The following is a 12,056-nucleotide window of genomic DNA, read 5'->3' as shown; positions in this document are numbered from 1 at the left end:
AGGGCAGGCCCCCGGATTCCGTTTGCACTCAGAGACACGGTGAGTAACTTCCTCTTCACTGACCATTTGGGGATTAGCACGCGGGCTGGAGCAGCCCTCCGGGAGCTCCCTGGAGAGGGGGCTCGGGGCTTGGTGCATGAGTGTGCCTGCCCCTCCCGCCCCAGGTCCCGATCCCGTCTCTTTGCAAAGCCAACACCTTTCTTTTTCCTTTTTCTTTCTTTTTTTTTTTTTTTGTCATTTCCCCCCAGAACAAGATGGGAGTCACAGCTATGCTCGCACTGCCCCTGCTGCTCTTGGGAATCAGCGGCCTCCTCTTCATCTACCAGGAGGTGTCCAGGTTGTGGTCCAAGTCAGCCGTGCAGAACAAGGTGATGGTGATCACCGATGCCATCTCAGGACTGGGCAAGGGTAAGCCAGCGTCGACCCCACTTGTACCGACTCCCTCCCCGAAGGATAAGCAGTGACAGAGTGGCATCCGGGTGAGCCGGCTGGGATGAAATGGGGGGCGGGGGAAGGCAGTCAAGGTTGTGTTCTCTCCTACCATCTGGCATTAAGCAGCAAGTGTCTTCTCCCTCGGAGGCTGCAGCTTCCTCTCCTGAGAATTGAGGGGGTTGGAATACATGGGGTTGCAAACTCACAGCCTGCAGGGCCAAAATCAGTCTGCAGTTATGGTCTGTTTTGCTGTCATGGGGTTTCCAGAAATTCTGAAATGCAAAGCCCTCCGCAGGGGCAGGGAACTGGTTACAAGGCCAGACTCGGGAGCTAGGATCTGGTCTGGGCTCCACCACTTACTAGCTGGGGGCCACCCTGCTCAGCCTTGGATTTCTCCTCTGAAGGCAAGGATACAGTCCTCTCTGCCTCATAATGTTGTTGTGATGAATAAATGAATTAATAGGTGGAGAATACTCAGAACAGTGCCTAGAGCTACAGTGGGCAGCACTCAGGTGTTAGTAAGGGTGATAAGGATGAACAGATCTAGGCAGGACATGCAGACACCAGTGTACCACACTCCCCACTAATCCCTATTGTCTCACGCTCTTCGGATTCTCTCAACCATATCATCACCTCCTGGCCTTGAAGGCATTTACCATTGGAACTCCTGAATTAGATGGTGTCAGAGGGCCCTTCCTCTGTGGCATCTGTGACATAAGAGATAGTAACTGTCCTTAGGTTCTAAGCTTCTGACTCTCTCATTCCCAACAATGATAGTGCAGCCCCGTGCGTCATATACTTGGGGTCCAATTCTTGCTGTTGTTTTTGTTATTTTTAATCAAATGCAGAACCCCCCAGCCAAACATTCATTAGGTCACTCAGCTGGTGTCCACTGAGTTCACTACATCCTGAGTACCAAGATGAGCACCAGCCCTTCCACAGAGGCCTGCGGGCAGGCTGGGCACCCGCCACCATGCCGCGCCATCACGAGAACATTTGCAACCTCCCATCTGGGAATTCTCTCAGTGCCTCCTTGGCAGCCCACCTTCAGTGAGTGGTCAGCTTGGGCTCACCACGTGAGATAAAAGACAAAGAGCAGGGCAGTTAAACTAGGTTCCCGGGTGGCCCCTACGTGGGCCCCAGAAGCAATTCCCAAGAAGGATATCCTGCATCATTAGACTCAGTGCTCAAAAGGGATGGAGATGGGGACCACAAACTCCATCTCTACAGGGACCGGCCAGGGCACATGCATTTGCCAATCAAACCAGACACAAGACAACTGACAGTAGTGGGTGCCCTGGGGAAACGGACCAGAGACACCTACCCAGAGACACTCAGAGTCAGTGTTCACGGCAACCTGTTCTTTAAGCAGAACACGCCCTTCCAGCAACAGGCCAGCTGCCAACGTGAGACCCCTTCGTCACCTTAATTCCCTGCCACCTCGATTGCTCCTCCCTCTTGGATGGCCCCCGAGGAGCTGGCTTCTGGGCTCCGTGGCTGCTCACAGAAAGACACTACCTTTAGTGGAGTGTCTGGGGGTTTCTCGACTGGTACCCAGGATACGGACTCTCTTGGTGACCGAACCACGGATGCAAGAAAGGCAGGTGCATCCTGCTGCTGATGGGCGGGCGATCTCCACATGTCGCTTCCATCCTGCTCAGGATCTTCAGAGGGCTGTTCAGAGCTTCTCTAACTGTCCTGACTTCCTGTCTTACTAGATGGGACTTAAGTTCCATCTATTGCTGACAGATGTATATTTGGTTTTATAGTCTTATTTATTTTATGTAAGTCTCATTCTATTAGAGCTAAATATTGTGCAAATCGGGTATTTAGGAAATACATCTCAGAAGCAAAATGGCATTTTCAGAGGAACGTGGTCTAGTCTCTGTCATGTTACCACTGCTCTTTTTTTTAAGTCTCTCATGGGCTCACCCTAGAAAGAAAGGCAAAGCAGAAAAAAATAAAGTCCGAGTATTTAAAAGTAACTTGAGAAGCTGGGCGGGTGTGACCTTAAATAAATGCTTGGCCAGAGCATGCTGCTGACCGCGGCAATTCCGAGTCCCAAGTGCTCCATTTCCCAAGTTTAAGGCAAGAAAACAGTGAGGGGCGCCAACTCACGATCTTGAAGACCACTGTGGGGTCTTCAATAATCCGACCAACCCCCAGAGCAGCCTCAGATCTCCCCGCTGTGCTCTGGGAGGATTGGGGGCCCATGAGATGTCTCAGGGCGACTCAGACCTCGGTCCAGGCTCCCAGCGACAGGGAACTCCCAGCATGTGTTCAGATGCTTCTGGGGGCTTGCTGGGCAGGGTCCTTTTCCTGCCCAGTTTAAGGAAGTCCTAGTAAACGAACTTTCCTATGGAGGAAGGGCTGTTTTATGCCACTATGAGCTGCCCTTCGCAGGAGGCCACCACATTGAGGCTGGAAACAAAAAGAAATTCCAGAGGAAGCTGAAAGAAATGAACTCTAAAGGAACTCACAGCTCCAAGACCTGAATTCTTGGAATTCTTGCACTTGGTGGAGAGAGGGGCTCACCCTCAGGGGTGTCATCCACACGGCGTGCCCTGTCTGCCCTCCTTCTCCCCACAGAGTGTGCTCGGGTGTTCCACACCGGCGGGGCAAGGCTGGTGCTGTGTGGGAAGAGCTGGGAGAGGCTGCAGAGCCTGTATGATGCCCTGATCAGCGTGGCGGACCCCAGTAAGGTAAGGCCCTCCGGCGGCCGGCGTGACTAACTCCTGGCGTCCTTAGCCTGCGTTGACTGTCGGCGAGCAGCTCCTTGGGTGAAATTTGGTGATTGCTTTGGGGGAATGTAAGGCAATGGCCTCATTCATCTTGACACAGGTACCTCGGCCAGTTTGGTGGTTGACTCATTTTGACCACCCACCCTTCCAAAAATGTGTTCTCCAGCCCTCGGGCCTCCCCACCCTCCATCCTATTTAAGTCAGACTTAAAGAGGATCCAGAAGATAGAATTTGTTACAGATAGGGGACTCTGGGTATAAACACTTATGGCTGATTCTTTAAAAATAATACTTCAAATAATATTTCCTTCCAAGAAATCAGGGAAATGTCTCCTTCCATGAAGTTATATAGGAGGTGAGCCCAAGGCTGGCTTTTTCAAAGGATTTCCAGAGCATTGTTAAAGAAATTTTTCTTTTTTAATCTTTGCCCTTGATGTTGAATTTGGTTTGGGAAATAGCCCCAACTAATTTAGAACTAAGCCTGGTACTTGAGGAGGTAAACAGGACAGCAGGGCATTCTCCAAGATGTGTTTCTTGGGGTCTTATTGGGTATTTATTGGTTATTAGGTAGTAAAAACAAGGTTCTGAGGTCAACTGTGTGGGACATATTGAGTTAGGCCAAGCTTGTCTGACCGTTTCTTTACTGCAGGACTTTTCAGAGCCTTTGATATGTAAATATGTGTATATTTATCCAGGAAGAACATATAATAGTCTGTTTCCCAAATAAACTTGACCAGGGAGCCCTCTTTTGAAAGGCATATCTCAGGACTAGTGTTTGTCACACACTGGGATTGCGTTTATCATCAATTTTCTCACCTATACCTCTTCTAAACCATGAGCATCTTGACAACAGAAAGTGTTAAAAGCCAAACACAATGCCCAGCACATAGATGGTGCTTCAAAGGTATTGTGTTGAGTGTATGATTTTGGTCAAAAACAAAATGTGGTTACAAAGTACTGGACAGATTCTCTTGTGGCTTGGAAGCCAGCTTGAAAGCATTTTCCAAAAAAGAGCTCAGAATTGTTATAAGTAATGACATCACCTCTGGAATCAGTGCACAGCCTCCATTTGGATTTCTTGGTTCTGGCCCCCTGACCTGAAGTTCAGACTTCTCACTGCACATTTGCATGTCTGGAATGTTGTTGCTCTGGTCCGCAAGAATGCATTTTCTCCATCAATTTCCTTCCTCCCAGAATCATCTCTGCTTCTTCCTCATCCTTTCTTTGTAGTCATTCCATGAGCTCTGAATTTCAAAAGGGGTATCCCTTAGATTGAAGGCCCCCAGGTCTGTGGGGATGTTCTCACACGTGCCTTGATTCTCTCATTGGTCCAGCAGACATTCACCCCGAAGCTGGTCCTCTTGGATCTCTCGGACATCAGCTGTGTCCAAGATGTGGCCAAAGAGGTCCTAGATTGCTACGGCTGTGTGGACATCCTTATCAACAATGCCAGCGTCAAGGTGAAGGGGCCTGCCCACAAGATTTCTCTGGAGCTCGACAAAAAGATCATGGACGCCAATTACTTTGGGCCCATCACACTGACCAAAGGTCTCGTGAGTTTGACCTTCCTGTGGGTTCTTGGGCCACTGGCTAATGGAGAGTGCTCTGTTATGTCACCCGACAGGCGTCCAATTCTGGATGGAGCCTCCAGCACCCCTCAGAAAAATCCCTGCTTATTTGGTGAAAGCTTTCAGCAACTGACTGTAAATGTTGATAAAAGCAAAGGGACTGTGAAAGTCTCTTACTGGTAAACTCCACCCTCCCTCCCTGAGAGGCCCCCTCCCCAAGCCCCGCCCTTTACTCCTCTTTGCTTCCTCATACCCATGGCTCCCCTCCAGTCCCATTCCACATCTCTGGATGTGGTCTTCATCCTCCACAAATCTTCCTACATCAGCCTTGTGGTTGATCTGCTCCTAACCAGGACAGTTGGTCAAAGGTAGAAATTCTGTTCTCAGTAATGAAGAAGAAAAGAGTCTATCTCCAACTACAAGAGACCCAGAGCCCTGTCAATTCCTTTGCAGAAACAGGGAAGGCAGGAGGATATCTCCCTTTTAAGGGTCAGATGGTGGTTTCTGTATGGAGATTTCTAACTGCCAAGTTCAAGTGCAGGTCTGAAGCCTGGAGGGGTTGTGCCTAGAGATGACATGGAATCGAACTAAGAGTTTAAACCCTCCCCCCTCCCCCCACCACCAATAAAGTTCATCAAAGCAGAACCACAAAAGGGAGATGATAAGCAGGGAGAACGTCTACACTGAGGGAGTGGGCGCCCTGGCAAAGGCTGAGAAAGCCTGGTTGTAGAGCTGTCCCTTCTCTGCAGCCAGAATCTCACTGCTAATGGGCTTCTGAGACCTGCGGCAGAGGAAGGCAAAGAAGCATCTGGAGCAGAGAGATGACTTCCCAGAGCTTCTAAAATGGTGCCCAGCCTAGTCCCCGAGGGCACAGCCGGCAGGCCAGCCCAGGTGTGTCAGTCACGCTGCCTCCGAGCGCACAGGGTGCCCTGGCATCGAAGTAAGGATGCAACCCTGAGTCTTTGACTTTCTGCCACATCCCTATTCCACCTGGACCGTTACTTACCTCACAGCTTTCCCTAAATCTCCTCATTTGTAAATGAATTCGGTTTAAGGGGAAATTTCACCATAAATTAAAAACCATCTTCCCTCTCAATAAATAGAAGAAAATCTGAGATCAAAACAAAATAGTGAATTCTCCAAAGACAAAGTGCTGAGGTCTTTCCTCTCTTCTTAAAAAACTTTTTTAATTTATTTTTTACTGGAGGATAGGTGATTTCTAATGTTTCAGGGATACAGAAAAGTGACTTCATTTATACAGATATATATTCTTTCTCAGATTCTTTTCCATTATGTGTCATGACAAGATATTGAATATAGTTCCCTGTGCTATACAGTAGGTCCTTGTTGTTTCTATATTTTATATATAGTAGTTCATACCTGTATTTCCTTTTTCAAAAAAGCTTAGCACATGCAGGAGAGGTGTTACAGACCTACTGGAAGAGAGGTGAGGATATAGCTCAGTGGCAGAGGGAGTGCTTAGCATGCACCGGGTCCTGGGTTCAACCCCGAGTACCGCCATTAAAATAAATAAATAAATAAAATTAATTACTTCCTCCCACAAAAAATCCAAACAAATAAACTGAAGACCTATTGGAATCACCCTGAGACTTCGTACTAGAAGCAATAGGAGACCTGAAGAGAGATTACCTTTCTCACTGTTGAAATCTGCGTCATTCCATTTCTGTGTCTCCTCGTGCACATGGATGGGTCATTTAAAATCACCCAGCAATTCACCAGTTGGGCCCAGCCCACTCTTAGGAGACACTGGATAAATGATGGCCGGGGTCCATTCCGTCTGCATCTCACTGTGATCTAATTACCAGGAGGGCAGCGGGGCCCCAGGTGATGGAGGGGGTCTGGGGAAGGGGTCTGCATGCTGCTGCCTGCCTCGCTCTCAGATCTGTAACTGGGCCTCATTGCCCCGTGCTTTCCAGCCCTGCTTCCCAACATGATCTCCCGGAGGACAGGCCAAATCGTGCTAGTGAATAACCTCCAAGGGAAGCTGGGAATCCCGTTCCGCACCGCCTGTAAGTTGCTAAGGCAAAAATGTTTCGTCTTATGTTACATGTCTTATAAGAGATGTTGTGTCTGGGACTAGGCGTATGGCCGCATCGGGGAGGAGGTCCAGGGATGGAGGCATCCGCTGGCTTTGCTTTCTTCCCTTCAGCTCCTATTTTTGAGCACCTACAGCACTCAGGTGACTGCGGGAGATAAAAAAGAAGCCTTCCTCCCGCACCCCCAGAAGCTGCGTCCCACAGGCGGCCAGGACGTGCCCTGGCTGAACGGGACCCGTGCCAGATCAAGGTCACACTCCTGACGTGGGTGCGCAGTCCCAGATGCCCCCTTCTCAGCAAAGATGCCCTTGAGGGACAGGAAAGATTACAACCGGGAAAGAAAGGAGGGGTGCGTGTCATATCTGGAAACGGGAGATGGATGAAGGGTTCTGAGGAGGGAGGAGGGAGAGAAGGAAAGGGGCAGAGTCCCAGCAGAGGCGCCAGAGAGGATTCTAAAGTGACAGTCCTCGAAAAGGTCTGAGGGCGAGTGGGGCTTCTCAGTGCATGTTCATGGGATCCAGCTGGGAAAATTGTGGAGCCACTCCCACCACCCATGAGGTGGGATGTGGGAGGGTGGGGAGCAAGCCTCATACGTTTCTTTACGGCCCACAGTACCACGCACGACACAGGAGCTGGGGAAGTGTCTGCTGGGCAGAAGGGAGGGACGAACAAGGAATGGGTGGGGCCCCTGACTTAGTCTGCTGGGGCCGCTGTAAAGAAATACCACACGCTGGATGGCTCAGACAACAGAAACGGATTTTCTTACAGTTCCAGAGGCTGGAAGCCCAAGATCAAGGTGCCAGGAGGTTTGATTTTCCCTGAGGCCCCTCTCCTTGGCTTGCAGACGGCCGTCTTCTCCCTGTGCCCCCACATGGACTCTCCTCTGTGTGCAGCCCTGCCGTCCCCTCCTCTTCTTATAAGGACACCAGTCAGGCTGGATTAGGGCCCACCCTAACGGCCTCCCAGGAGCATCCGATCAAGCCAGAGGGAGACTCCTGTGGGGAGGGGGAGAAAGAGAAGCCCAAAGGGCTCCCCTGGGGTCCTAGCCACATAGGGGCCACCAAACATTGTGTGACACAACGGGGCGGCCCATATGAGGACATGGTGACACTCAGGTTGGTAAAAGAATTTACCAAAGATAAAGTATGAGCATAGAAACACGTTTATCAGGGGACACTGCCATAGGCCACTGCGGGCCACACAGACGAGGGGGCTGGTTGTTGGGGTCTTTTATAAGGTCGGGTCACAAGGTGCCTGATCGGCTTGTGCACAAGTCTCTGATGGGCTGAGGTGAGGGAAGAGGTTTAGGTCTGTGAAGGGCAGTGATAAGGCAGGCATGACCTGGGGCTGTCAGTCTGTTAGGGGAAACACGTGCAGTAAAGAGTGTCAGACACCTGAGAGCCCAGGAAAGGGGGTTCAGAGAGCTTCTAGGTTGGTGAACACGCGGAGGTTTGGGGACAGTGGTACACTCCGCGGGGGCGTGGAAGATCTGATCCCTTCCCCCATAACTGGCCCTGTTCATCTCTTCCATCTGGCTGTTCCTGAGTTATATCCTTTTCTAATAAACCTATAACCTAGTAAGTATAAGGTTTCTCTGAGTTCCGTGAGCTACTCTCGCAAATTAACCGAACCCAAGGAAAGGCCCATTGGAATCTCCAGTATACAGCCAGCTGGTCAGAAGTACAGGTGACAATGTGGGCTTGTGATCAGCCTGAACGGGGTTGGGGGACAGTCTTGTAGGACTGAACCCTGAACTCCTGCTCGCCAATGCTCTTACCCTGGGCCCCTGCTATAAACGGGAGTGACTGTGAAAGTACAGCCTATTTATCAGAGGGTCTCCCAGGCGGGCGCTGTGTGAGGAGTTTCACACATCTCATCTTGTTCTAAACTCACAGCAGTAATATTCCGCTCTATTTATGCCTCACCAGGTCCTCAGGTTACAGGTGAGGCACCCAGCACCTGCATTCTTAACCCCGCTGACCTCAGGACCTTGGAGAAATCACTCTCCCTTGGGGAATCAGCCTTCCCGGGAAGGGATGAGAACTCATGCTAGTGCCAGGGGTTTCAGATACGTTTTCTTATTTGGCAAGCGTGATATTATGCCCATTTTAAAGATAAGAAAACTGAGCCTTGGAGGTAATAATTAGCCACTGACCCAAAGTCACACTGTGGACAAGTGGTTAAATTGGACTCAGCCCCAGCTCTGCGTCTGCCCAGCTCTGTCCTCCCCTATGGCGTGAGGAGCAGGGCTGTAACTTTTGAGGCCTCTTTCAGCGGAGTCTGTAGGAACGTGCGTCTCCAGCGTCCCCCTGGGAAGCGTGGCCGGGATTTGTGTTCACCTCCCGGCTGGTTTCTCTTCCAGATGCCGCCTCAAAGCACGCGGCACTAGGCTTCTTCGACTGCCTCCGGGCGGAGGTGGAGGAATACGACGTGGTCGTCAGCACCGTGAGCCCTACTTTCATCCGGTCCTACCACGTTCCGCCCAGCCAAGGAAACCGGGAGGCCTCCGTTTGGAAATGTGAGCTTTCAGAGGGAAGCTGGAGGGACGGGGCTGGGAGGGCTCCCAGGGGTGGGGGTGCAGGGTGTTCTCGAAGCATGAGACTGGGGGCCATGGGACCCCTGCACCCAGCCAATGGCAGGGAGAGGCCCCCAAACTTCAGCCCTGAGGCACCAGGTAGATGGAATCCTCACTTGCAACCAGCAGACTCTGCGCTCCATCACTCACAGGCTCTCTGCCCTCGGCCACATGACTGCAGGTCTCTGGGCTCAGTCTCCCACGTGGAAGAGCCAGGATTTGGTCTTTAAGAACCCCCGGCCCCTGTGCCCTAGGAAGCAGCACAGAGTCCAGGCTGCCTGCCTGCATCTGCAGCTCGTCTCTGTCACATACTCCACATCTGACCACGGGCAATTCCCTGCACCTCTGCCCCAGTTTCCCCTTTGGAAAATGAGGGCTGATGGTAATACCTACCTTGTGTAGCCATTGGGAGGACCAAAAGTTCCAGCTCATAAAGGGTTTGGAGCTGCAACCAGCACATCGTGAGTGCTCTGTAAATGCACCTACTGTTCCTATTCTAGAATGCTCTGAACCGAGCAGCTCCACTCTGCCTGAGGCTCTGTCTTCATTAGGGAATCAGGATGAACCAAGATGTGGGCAAGTGGTTTCCAGGGGCTCCAGACAAGCCCAAATCTGCAACAGTTACAAACCACAGCCCCTTCAGACATCTGGCCCCTTCTTCTAAGCTCTTTCTCATCCCTTCCACGGCTCACAACCACCCTGCGAAGTTAATAGGGCAGGAAACTGCACCCACTTTACAGATGAGGAGGCTGAGGCACGGGGGTCAAGTGCCTCCCCCAGGGCTCGGGAAGCCTGGGACTCCAGCACCACACACTCCTCACCTCGGCTCTGACCCCTCCGTCTCCTACAGAGGCTAGAAGCCCCGCCCCCTCCTGGGGCTTTTCAGTCTTTTTCAGGAAGCTGACCTACGGGGTGCACCCGGTGGATGTGGCAGAGGAGGTGATGCGCACGGTGAGACGGAAGAAGCAAGAGGTCTTCATGGCCAACCCCATCCCCAAGGCCGCTGTGTACATCCGCACCTTCTTCCCGGAGTTCTTTTTTGCCGTGGTGGCCTGCGGGGTGAAGGAGAAACTCAGCGTCCCGGAGGAGGGGTAACTGCAGTGGGGCAAACCGGTCACCTCGAGGGGAATAAAGGCTTTCCTGGCCGGTGCTGGCTCCTCTGTCCTCTCGGCGCTGCCTACCTCCACTGCCCCGCACGAGACATCTCCCAGCACGAGACATCTCCCAACCTTCACTCCGTCCAAGTGGGGATGCTCGGAGGCCAGCCCGGTCCCATGGGGCCGCTGGGCGTCTGGGCCAAGACATTCCTAGGACAGATTTCCAGATGCTTCTCTATAGGGTGACAACCGAGCAGGAAAACAGGAACCATAACAGGTCCAACACACACACACACACACACACACACACACACACACGCACGCACACTGTGGCCATCAGCCTGCCCAGGGACTCACTCAGAAAACCCCTTCCGTTTTACACAAGGGTGACCTGCCCGGTCAGCCCCCAGCCAGAGAAGCTGGACTTGGCGACCCGCTCGGGCAGGGCTGCCAAATGGAACTTCCTGCGGTGATGGAAATATTCTATCGCCTGCAGGGTCCAGGATGTTAGCCAGTAGCCACCAGTGGCTGTTGAGCCCTTGAAATGTGGCCTGTGGAACTGAGAAACTGAATTTTTCATTTTATTTTATTTGAATTAATTTGAATTGAAAGAGCTGCGGGGGGCTAACAGCTCCCAGGGTGGCCACACAGCGGAGCTGTAACGCCCCTTCCCGGCAGCTCATCAGAATCAGCCCTTTCCCCTGGATTTAATTGGTCCAAAGAGGAGCCCAGGCACAGCTGTTTAAAACTTTTTTCAGTTGCTTCTAAGGTGCAACAAATCCTGAGAACTCCTGCCCTGGGGCTTCCAGCTCATTCCAACCTTTTCTCCCGTTCTCAAAGCAAAACTCTTTTAAAACCGCCATCCTTGTTACTGGATGGGTGTTTCTCCTGGTTTGGTTTTTCTTTAATGATTCTTGGGATCTCGAAAAGTGGAGGGCACATTTTTTGCACTGATATTGTAACTACTAATGCAAACTTTTCTAATATTTATAGATGAAAGAGGGCTCAAATTTCCCCTGGAACCCACGCCATTTACCAAATTAACACATAGGTGGTACACATATGCACATATATATGCCTGGATTTAAAAAGCAAAGTGTCCAGGATCACGTGATCACCAGGGACTCCAAGTCACCCCAGGATAAGGCTGATGGTCAGGATGTGTAGCCAGAATTTAGGGGGGTCAGCTAAGGCAGAGCAGGTCTGGAGTCAGCAAGAAAACCTTCTATGCTATTGCTTTTGTTGGGGATGGGTACTAGAGTGGTGCTTAGGATGAGGGACGAATGGATGGTGGTTAGGGGCCGAGGCATGAACAAATGCATCAGGAAAGTGACTGAAATGTGATTGGTGGTCAGAGACAGAGGTGGCAGCTTCGGGACAAGAAAGGCTGGAGCCAGGGCCGCAGGCAGCCAGTCCTGGGGTCACCCCGGTGCTGGGCTCCGGGCCAAGCTTGGCCACAACCCAGACCCGGACCCTGGGGGTCTCTTTAGGGCTGTGCCTCCTCTCAGGTTGGTGTGTCACAGGGGGGCGGGGCTGAGGGGACCATGTTTTGGAGGTGGGGGAGGGACCATGCTTCTCCGGAGCAGC

General features: G+C 51.7%; 1 protein-coding gene across 2 annotated transcripts; it reads left to right on the top strand.

Annotated features, from left to right (window-relative positions):
* The first annotated feature begins 254 nt into the window (after positions 1-254).
* On the top strand, positions 255-10,467 carry LOC140685307 (dehydrogenase/reductase SDR family member 7C). 2 transcript variants are annotated; one of them, XM_015250809.3, is made up of 6 exons: positions 255-408; positions 3,022-3,134; positions 4,510-4,720; positions 6,678-6,770; positions 9,160-9,315; positions 10,259-10,467. In XM_015250809.3, exons 1-6 carry the CDS (start codon positions 255-257, stop codon positions 10,465-10,467), a joined length of 936 nt encoding a protein of 311 aa, XP_015106295.2. The 2 variants fall into 2 exon arrangements, with proteins under 2 accessions (XP_015106295.2, XP_072796812.1); XM_072940711.1 differs by having other exon boundaries at positions 4,507-4,720.
* The last annotated feature ends 1,589 nt before the right edge of the window (positions 10,468-12,056 follow it).

The sequence above is a fragment of the Vicugna pacos genome, chromosome 16 (genome assembly GCF_048564905.1).
Source record: "Vicugna pacos chromosome 16, VicPac4, whole genome shotgun sequence".
NCBI lineage: Eukaryota > Metazoa > Chordata > Mammalia > Artiodactyla > Camelidae > Vicugna > Vicugna pacos.
Note: the sequence above shows the minus strand (reverse complement) of the source record. Positions and strands in the feature narration are given on the sequence as shown.

Excerpts from the sequence above, each read along its gene's own strand:
- LOC140685307 (XM_072940711.1), top strand. The coding sequence starts at position 255 with ATGGGAGTCACAGCTATGCTCGCACTGCCCCTGCTGCTCTTGGGAATC. Across the intron at positions 409-3,021 it reads CATCTCAGGACTGGGCAAGG|AGTGTGCTCGGGTGTTCCAC; the intron begins GTAAGCCAGCGT and ends TTCTCCCCACAG. Across the intron at positions 3,135-4,506 it reads GCGTGGCGGACCCCAGTAAG|CAGACATTCACCCCGAAGCT; the intron begins GTAAGGCCCTCC and ends TCATTGGTCCAG.